This window comes from Galleria mellonella, unplaced genomic scaffold, assembly GCF_026898425.1.
Source record: "Galleria mellonella isolate WM207_F2 unplaced genomic scaffold, CSIRO_AGI_GalMel_v1 utg38, whole genome shotgun sequence".
NCBI lineage: Eukaryota > Metazoa > Arthropoda > Insecta > Lepidoptera > Pyralidae > Galleria > Galleria mellonella.
The window spans coordinates 5,325,696-5,336,070 of NW_026442090.1; the positions used below are offsets into that span (position 1 = coordinate 5,325,696).

Consider the following 10,375-nt stretch of genomic DNA (forward strand, 5'->3'; position numbering starts at 1 on the left):
CGGTTCAGAAACACTTAGTTTTTTTTTTAATATTCATGCAAAAATTTCATAGTGGTTAGTATAAAAATCTAAAATGGCATAGCATCTTCGTTATAAATAGTTGACACTAACCTCAATCATGAAAATATTTTAATGAAATTAATACGGGAGTAAACTCTATTGATAGAAAAAAGATTGACTAAAATTGAGATTAACGTAACAAATACGCAAAAAAAAAGGTAAATGAAAATTTACACCTTTTAAAAAAACTTGCGTTGCGTTAAATCTCAAATATGAATTTAAATATGTGTAAAGAACGCATTAGTTTAAAATTAACTAAATATATTAAGACTTTCATACTGATACGGTGCGTCCAGTTATCAAGAGAATAATTCTAAATATTTGTTCTTTTCCGTTCCATCTTTCTTTCGGAAAACACTCAGTTTCACTGATAAAACTGTTCCATTAAAAGATGATCCTTGAATCTCTAATGATTTTGAGTTCAGTCTGTAAGCATTTATAAGCTTTCGTAGTAACAGAATCTACGTGCGCCGCATACCTAATATTATATTTCCATTATTTTCCCCTTTTATGTAATAGATAGTCCCATAACCGTTTACGACAACGATCTCTGATAAGATTTCATTAATTATTTTTGTTTATTTATTGTGTTTTAAAAATACAACCGTGTCAGTTGCATAGAATTGTAAGTCGATAGTTTGTAGATATAGATAGTTATTTAATTTACGAATACTTATTGGATATATCTTACTAATATAATAAAATTGTAATTTAACGATATCTGTACATGGAAGATATTTAGAATAGACTGATATCAAAGTCTTAATAAGAGCAATAGAAGCCGTAACAACAATTTTTATAAATTTTGTCTGCTAGTCCGTCTGTATCATGCAAAAGCTACTGCACCAAATTGAATGCAGTTTTCACAGTTGTGTTCATGAAGGTTTCACTTTAAATCTGGTACGTTCTATCTTGATACACTATCTAGAAGTGGTCTATTTCTTTAATTTTCTTACATCTGAAGTCCACGCATATGACGTAGCGAGTAAAAAGTTAGTTTGAAAATATTTTGCTTCCTGCATTTAGGAATACTAAATTTAGATATTGAATAAAAACTAAATTGAAAATTTCAGAGCTTTGCACGAAAAGGAAGGCAACTGGACGGAAAGTGATTGTGGCGAGGCGCGTCGTAGCGGTGCGTTATGGGGTGGGCAGAGCCGTGTGTGTCGCCGCCAAGTGTCCGCGATGCCGCACGTCGCGGCAGCAGCGCGACTCGCCCGTGCCGCCTGCCTCAACGCACATGCTGGCGACAGGTGGAACTGTTCCTCTATTGAACTTGCACCCAAGTTCACGCCCGACTTGCTTACAGGTATATTTTTTTACTTACAGTATACAGGCTTATAGTTTTATTTTATACCACAAAAATGGCAAGCAAGCATACAGTCCAATTAATGGTAAACGATTACAGTAGTCGAAGGATACCTACAACCAGCGATGACACATGCGCGGTACCTAAAAAGCTTTTTTAAAAATTTTATACTGTAGTTCCTAAAAAAATAGATAAGAAGCATTTGCGGAAGGAAACTCCCCTGGAACCGTACTATACATGACCAAAAAGTTCTAAAGTTTGAGATTTAATTCCCTAAAGATTGGACAGATTTCATGGAATTTTGGTGCCCTTCACTATGTATATCACGCAAGAATTTATTTTGTAACTATGCTATCACAAGTATACAGATTAGCCATGGAAAATAGACTGACTAATATCTATTGACGGATATATACATGAATTCTGTAAAGAACTACCTTATGGAATTCATATCACGTAAAGAGTATATATTTGCCCGTACATACCTAGTTGTCCTAATGGGTTCCGTTTTGCCTAGAACGACTAGGACTTCCGACAGTAATGAAAGATAAGGGAAGGCAAGTTTGTCGACTCTTTTAAATCAGAGTGAAGGCATTATGCGGACGCGGGCGGCGTGACGACAGCGCCCTTTCTTTAGCGTCAGCGGGCGAAGCGGACGGGGCGCTCTTTTTATTTACACGTCGCATACATGGTATATTTATCGCTTCACGGACAATTAATTTTTAAATTACACCATTGTTTTGGATATTTAATTCATGAGTTCATTAATTTACGTCGTCACGCTTTTACTGTTGTCTCGATTGAATCAGTTATATGGGCATAGCAAGCACATATAACAGGTACTCGTAGCTATTATAATATTATCACGTGCGGTATAATTTTCAATTATTATCTATTATCGAATAGTTATACTGTAATCGGTACAGTAATCTCCAGTAAAATACATAAGTGATGCTGATATAAATAATTATAATCAAATTATATACTTTATTGATATAATCGTACTTCATAAATGAGATCTATCCACATATATGATATATATGTGGAATGCCCTAAGGATTTCTCATCTCCTTACTAAAAAGAGTTTTAGTGAAATCCCACAGGAGTAGGATAACTAATGGGTCCAGGCGGGCGAAGCTTTCTTTCTAAATTGAAAAATATTATTTCTCTATACATATATAACGTTACATTGTGTAGTTAGGACCTTTTTTACTTGTATGTGAAGTAGATATAGATTCAATGTAATGTCAGAAACTTAGTTGATGTGATTTTAGTATGAGTAAGATGGCGGACTAGTAGTAGCCAAAGATTTCTGTAACTCCTTATTTTTAGATAGTACCTACCTACTTATACTTGTTGAGAACATATGTATTCCTACATGAAAATATATTTCTACCAAACGTGGACATGTGACCTTTTTCCCAGAGAAAAGAAACGTGGGTCGAAAAATAACAAAAAATATTTAGCCTCTACTTTAATCAGGTCAACGCATGCTTTTAAATTTCTCTTTCACCCTTTAAAAGAAATCCAATTGAGTTTATAATATTTTAAATTATTGGAACATATTCGTATTATCGTCACAAGTAACTTCCGAGTTCTAACCAAAAACTATACATATTGTAACCGATTATACAAAAATAAAGCAAAAACTACGTTTCATAATGACAACGTTACATTATCGATGCGTAAGGAAGAAAACGTTTAAATAACAAAAGTGATCACGCGATCCTCGGAGCTGGTACGGAGACGGAGCCCGACCGACATGTCGTGAGCAGTCACACCGTGACATGACCACCTGTGCGCCGACTATTGATTCTTTCGAAAAATTAACAACTGAAAGTCCTACTTATAGCGAAAGAAATGGCATGCAAATTATTGATTTAAAATTCGTAAACCTATACTCATACTGAGTAGTCGGTTGGTGTACCAACAATACATTGATTGATACCAATAATATAGCTCAACTATTGGTATAGTAAATACATATTTATTTTATATGTTTTTGCAAATTTTAATACTGAAGTCTTGATCAAGTTATCAAACTAATGTATACTAGGGTTAAGAAATTGAATAAAAAAATCTCGTTTATTATATTTTTTTATAACTAGTTTAACATAGTAGACATCTGTTGATGATATCTATTGGTTCTCCATTGGTGACGAAGTATTAAAAGCGTTCATTTTTTCACCCCCAGGTTATTATAAGAGGCAGCTCGGGAAACAAAAATAAAATGCATGAGAATAAAATCTCGAAATAGAACTCCATGCCAAGTAGTGTCATAATAGAAAGCCAATATCTTGTTTTTATGGGAAGGCATGCCCTACGGTAAAATAGTTATTATGGACTATAGTATTTATTTTTGTTAAATGGTAAATGCAACAAAGCGCTTATTATTTCATGTTATTATACCACCGTTGTACCTATCTTCCTTCCCGCATTATTGTACCTATTTAAATCAAAACAGTAAAGAGGTAGCAGTATGCCTAATTTCTTGGACAAAAGGTATAATAGGAGACAGGTGTGACAGATATGTATGTAAGGTATAATGAATCCGGCTCAAAGGACCACAACAAAAAGACAACGATTATTGTTATAAAGTTTATTTAAATTAACCAGTTTTGATATAAGTATAGTTAAAATGAATGTATAGTTAACATGGTGAATATTTAAGGAATTTAGGAATCGAAATATTAGTTTGTTTAACGTGAACTGAACTGTAATATTTGTCATAAATAATAATTGTGGATTCGACAAAATGTGTTGAACCATACCATAATATACGAAGATAATACGTACTAAAACTGATGTCCATCACAAAGACGATCTCGTTAGTGATCGCAACGGTCCTTTGTACCTTTGTACCTAACAAAGAATATAAAAATCCTATAAGTGAAAAATTCCTTTTCACATCCAGACGTTCACAATGAACTCTAAGGGAGCGAATGTAAAAAACAACTACGTGTCTAAAAGTTAGAAATAGAAAAGAAGACAAACAATAGTGAAGATTTTTTATCGGACTTTTAGCATGGTTCGCGACATTCTGTAACAGTAGGTACTATTTGGCAGCGAGAGCTGGAAGTCGTCGGCTGACGGCCGGAAACGCAGTACGAAATACGTACCTACCTACGGTGCATTGTTTTTGGTCACCACGTCCGTCGGCGAGCGTCTACCCACTTTAGGAAATTAATTGACACGGAATGTTGTCGACTACAAACAAAACCGTTAGGAATCTTCGAAACGCTCCCGGCTTGATACAGTCATTTTAATTAAAAGTTTACGAAGCGGCGAATAACGTCTGTGGTTGTTGCGGTAATGAACGGAGAATAACTTTTCATTAAGATTCTAAAGTAGTCTAATTTTTACAAAACACCGCTACTAGTTGTCCAAATAAGCAACATATACTTAGTCTCAGTGTAGGAAAGAGTTCTTTACACTGTGATAAATTATTATAGACGATCGTTTTGTAACGTATGTATAGTAAAGCAGCGAGTCGTTAATTATTATAAATTCGATATACGTTTTTCATTTTGTGCTTGGGAAATGAAACTGAATGAACTACTATTTGTTAGCGGATTTCGCCCTCTGGTGAAGAGTTCCTAGGCCATCTTCATTGTACATGAATGATGTATATTTAACTAAAAATTTACATAATTATTTTAATATGCATATGTATAGGTACCTATACATTTATTACATTTATAATAATTTTTACTTTTCCATAAAACAATCTACGTATATTCTTAATCAGACTGTTGACATCAACGAAAGCATAAATCATTCAGCAAATCCATCTTGATGGAAGGACTTTTTTTCTATAAAAGTTATCTTTGGCCTGTTAAATTAGGAAAGCTTTCGAAGGACCGCCTTACAATGCGATCAACGGCAAGGGTCGAGCTACAGCGAAACGGACAAAAGATTTAATTACACGCATGAATCAAGCACGAGGGTGCGGGACGGTGAAGGCGACGGCCAGGGGAGGGCACGAGAGCGATAACCGCGAGTGGTGCACTCACGCGCGATTCTCGCAGCCGATGTGCTATGTGATAAGCTAGCTCGACGGCATTGTTTAGCCCGGCTAAGGACGCGTGTGCGGGCGTTATCGCGATCTTTCCAATGGATACTGTAGAATCTACAAAAGTGATGAATTTGATTTTGGTAATTAGGCACTCGAGAGCAAGCGTACGTGTACGCGATGTCGGCGGCGGCGCTGGCGTGGTCCGTGGCGAGGGCGTGCGCTGCGGGCGCGCTGCCGGCCTGCTCGTGTGCGGCACCGCCCCGGGCGCCGCCCCGCCCGCCGCGCCAGGCTCAGGTTACACCAGCCGAACCACATGCACGATTCAAGTGGGGAGGATGCGGTGATAATTTCCAGTGGGCTCAAAGGTAAGATACCAATAAAAATATTATAACAACATTGCTGATCTTATAAATAAATAAAATAAAATATGTGAAATTATCAATCAAAAGTGTGAAAATATTCTAATTACAATTAACTCCTAAGTATGTCGTGTTTAAACCACCTATTATTTCAGGTTTGCTAAACAATTCTTAGACGCACACGAGATAGACGTACGAGATGGAAGGATAGAAGACTTTTTTGAAGAGGAGACCACGACTACAGAACTCAGTACAACAGTTACTATGGAACCGACAACGGTGCCACCGGTGGTGATATTGGTGGATGATCAACCAGCGCCAACCAACACCACATCACGTCCAAAGACAGGGAAGAAGGGACGCCGTGGTCGCAAACGGTTGCCGAGGTCACCTCGACGTGGCAGACCTACAAGGAAACGATTTAGATCAAGGTTCAATCTTTACTATCACTGAATACTTAATATGCTTACAACAACTATTTAAACACTGACGTCCGGACTTTTATTAATTCTGATTAGCAACAACTTTTTTCACAATTTCTTCTGATCATATTATTACATCAAAATTATGATGAGTAGGTATGGTATGAATAAATAGTCCGCAATCGTACCTGTATCCTGTTATAGATCCGTCTAGAAATCAAGCCACTCAGTAATGACGAATGGTTAAATGTCAAACCCACAATACTTAACCACTTTTTAATATAAAAAGGTATTTTGTGCTAGCAGCTCTGAATAGGTTTGAAATATGATTGATTGGTACTTGCTAAACTTTCTATTAACGTGAAGTATGCGTTTGTGTATGGACAGATAATGGCTGAGATAAAGATGATGTGTTTATGTGTATATGTGTGTGTGTTTTTATAATTTAAGATAGCACGCACACTTGATCAAAATAAACTCTATAAGGTTCAAGTTATTTAGGTTTTATAATTTTCACAACTCTCTAAATAATTTATTAATCGCTTAATGCAGATACGAATATGAAGACAGAGGATCTCGATACCGCAACATTGAATACCGCATGGCTGCGGACGATCCACGTTTCGATCCTCAAGTGGATCTACGCACACGTCTCGAACGCTTGCGTCCATTGATAGCTTCCGCCAATCTTCTCAACTACCGTTTCGGACGAAACGTGAGGAAACAAACATTTTTTTCTAAATTTAATCAGATTTTAGACGTAAAATTTCGTATTCATAACACATGATATTATGTCTGTAACTATGTAATATTTATTTATTTAATGCTTTATTGTACACACTAATAATAGTTAACAGAGGTAAGCAAATGTACAAGGACGAGCTTAAATCAAAGAGTTCTCTTCCAGCAACCCCAAAGTGGAAATGAACTGAAGTAAACTGGATTAATTTTGACTACCATACAGACAAAATCATGAGTACAACTAGTGAGAAATCTGATGGTAAATTTACCTGTGTATTTGTGGTAGTATTGTATTTTTATCCCATATAAAAAAGAAATTTACATACTGTAAATCTAAATAAGGTGGTGGCAATTTTGGGCAAGTCGTCTCTCGTATCTACGTAACACTCAATTACCAATATTGAAATGGTATGCAAGAGATCTCTTTTCTCTCAAAAGGTAGAAAATTCTCTAACTGGTGACTCCAGTATTACGAATCCGGTAAATGAACCACTATGAAACATTTTCCAATTGGGAAATTAGCTACCCACAATCGATGTTGCATATGATATCCAACCATGACTAAATATAGAGAAACATGACGCAAAATTTCAAGCGGTTAAATTGTATAATAAATTACCCACTACATTAAAAACTATTAAAGACTGGAGAATTTTGAAAATAAAACTTTACACTCTTTTGTTGGAAATGTGCATCTACTCAATTGATGACTTTTAAAATATTCTTTAAATATTTTATGCCTTACTAATGCCATTTGTAAATCGATTGTAATGTTATTTTTGACAATTATTATTGGTTACTTTATTGCTTCATATTTTTTTGTTTTGTTATATTTTATGATATCTTCTTGTCACTTGTAAAAATATTCAACACAATGCAGTATTGTAGCGAATAAAAATAAATTGAAAAAAATGACACAGGTGGTGTCGAGCGGTATGCGCACCAAGTGCACGTGCCACGGCGTGTCCGGCTCGTGCTCGGTGCGCACGTGCTGGCGCGCGCTGCCGCCGCTGGCGCGGGCGGCGGCCGCGCTGGCGGCCGAGGCGGCGCGCGCCGGCCCGCTGCGCCCGCGCCGCCGCGCCGCGCGACGCGCTCGCCCGCGTCTACGCTACGTCACGCCCAGCCCCGACTACTGCGAGCCCGACCCGGCAGCCGGCTCGCTCGGCACTCACGGCAGGTAACGTTCTTTATTTTTAATTTTTTTTTTTATACAACTTAGAATGGCAAACAAGCTGACGGCCCACCTGATGGAAAGTGGTAACCGTCGCCTATAGACATGAGCAGTACCGTGGACATAACAGAGATACTGTTTCGCCCATGATACCCTCCATGCGTTGCCGTTCCTGAAGACTCAGGTGTTATTCCTCTGTACCTAGTAAATTCACGGCATCGACCTACCCTTTATTTCTACCAAAATACGTGATACGAAACATGCTTTTTTTATACAACTTAAAATAGCAAATAAGCTGACGGATTGACTGATGAAAATTTGTAACCTACAGTCGTGAAAAGCACAAAAGACATCACAAAATACACGGTGAGGCCCGTGGTGCCCTTCATTTGGTATAATTGCTGTGAACATATATATCAAAGAATTATAATCTAAGCATAGAACATAATAATATAATTATTATGTTCTATACTTAGATTTCTAATAATAGCTATGCAATTACAACTTCTTCATGACAAAAACAGAATGGGACAAACCACTCAAATAGCAAATGACTTTTATATAGTTTCGCTCGAGTGAGATGGTAAAGTAACAATGAAGTGATCTTAAATTTCCATGATGCTAAGGTCAGTTATTCGTATCATCGTGCCCTGCACGATCACGGAAACCCTAGTTACCCTAACAAAACGCTTGTTTGTTGCAGAAAATGTAACGCATCTGTGGGGAGCGGACGAGGTGGGTGCGGGCGGCTGTGCTGCGGGCGCGGGAGGCGCGCAGTACGCTCGAGCCGCCTCGAGCGCTGCCACTGCCGCTACCACTGGTGCTGCCGCGTCGACTGCCAACTGTGCCGGCTCACCACTGAAGAGCACTACTGCAACTGAGTCGCAAGTGTGACTTGCACAAAGATTCATGTTACGACTGCGTTCACGTTTATGTAAACAAGTTTTTGCAGAAATCTAAATTTGTAAAAGTATCCGCTAGACGCGCTGCAAGTTTTCAAATTATTAATGTAAACAGTAACGCACTACTATAAATCTGTGTTCAAATTCACACTAAGGACTCCGATGCCCAGCACTCAACGGACGCCGTTACGACCGAAAACTACGTAGTTATTTTCGATCTCTGAATTTTGTATAAAATATTTAGATGGAAATTAAAAATGGGCAACTAGAAAAAATATGATTCCTGTGACGCGTTCTTCATAACATTACTAGTAAATTAGATCTTGTAATTAATATTTCTATAACTTACTTATACAAGCATAGACATGCACAGCCGGAACAACCCTGGATATACTTTTTGTCAATATACCATAAAAACCTAGTATACTTATATAGGGCTGGAGATATCAATTATCCTATTATTGAAAAGTCGTTCAAATTTAATGAATTTTATGGTTTTGACTTGGCATATCCACTGTATAAGTATTATTATACCGTTTTTTTATTTCATATATCTTTGTTGTTTTACGATGAAACTGTTAATATACCAACAATAAACACCATCAATATAATCAACTATATAACATAAAATTTATTTGCAAATCGCCTTTGAACATCTGAAATCAAAGGGCTGTGTCCTTAACCTCAATGGATCGTTCATAACAAAAGTCATTCGTCTGTGCGTATCCTAAGCCTACTATGCATGCAGAGCAAATTATTGTACTATAACTGTGAATATGATGAGCCTGCGAGTGTTGATTACTTCTCTTTGATAGAGGCTACTTAGGTATTCACATAAAAACCAAAGAACTACTTAAATATACCACTATTCCAATAAATACTATATTAATACTCTAATACCTAGTCATTCTAATGTTTAACGCTTTACTATGTAAAAATCAATTGTTGTTCTAAAATATTAGCGTTAGTTTAGTATATAGTTATATAAATAGATTAGTAAGGCTGGCACTCAGTAACGACGTGCCGTCAGAACAAATTGCAGTACTTAGAATGCTGATTACCTATATATTTGTAGATTCATTTTGACACATATCGAAATTTTAATATATATGTTTATAATGTATAGTGTATCTCGACAATAATGTGTTGTAATAGAAATACCGTCTCAGCATGGCGCTATAAATATAGCTCCGCACAAACTTTACAAATAATAATCGATGTCATTAAGATTTTGTATATAGTTTTAATAAATATAGTGATAGACTAATGTTGCTAATATCTCTGTCGTAGAGCGTAATTTACACTAGAATTCCTTAATCTAGAAATAAAAGTGTCCGTTTTGTCTAGTTTTTTATGATTAAGCCACTTATTCTAGGGTTTCCGGTCTCGTTTCGAT

General features: G+C 36.7%; 1 protein-coding gene across 2 annotated transcripts in view; it reads left to right on the forward strand.

Annotated features, from left to right (window-relative positions):
* The window catches only part of LOC113522890 (protein Wnt-11b-2-like), a 29,008-nt gene extending 18,722 nt beyond the window's left edge, over nucleotides 1-10,286 (forward strand). For both annotated transcript variants that reach the window (XM_026908731.3, XM_052897707.1), the window contains exons 2-7: nucleotides 1,134-1,369; nucleotides 5,533-5,749; nucleotides 5,899-6,174; nucleotides 6,718-6,880; nucleotides 7,827-8,083; nucleotides 8,781-10,286. In XM_026908731.3, the coding sequence (XP_026764532.3) occupies nucleotides 1,134-1,369; nucleotides 5,533-5,749; nucleotides 5,899-6,174; nucleotides 6,718-6,880; nucleotides 7,827-8,083; nucleotides 8,781-8,958 (1,327 nt within the window). In that variant the 3' untranslated portion in view covers nucleotides 8,959-10,286. The remainder of the gene's footprint in view (nucleotides 1-1,133; nucleotides 1,370-5,532; nucleotides 5,750-5,898; nucleotides 6,175-6,717; nucleotides 6,881-7,826; nucleotides 8,084-8,780) is intronic.
* The last annotated feature ends 89 nt before the right edge of the window (nucleotides 10,287-10,375 follow it).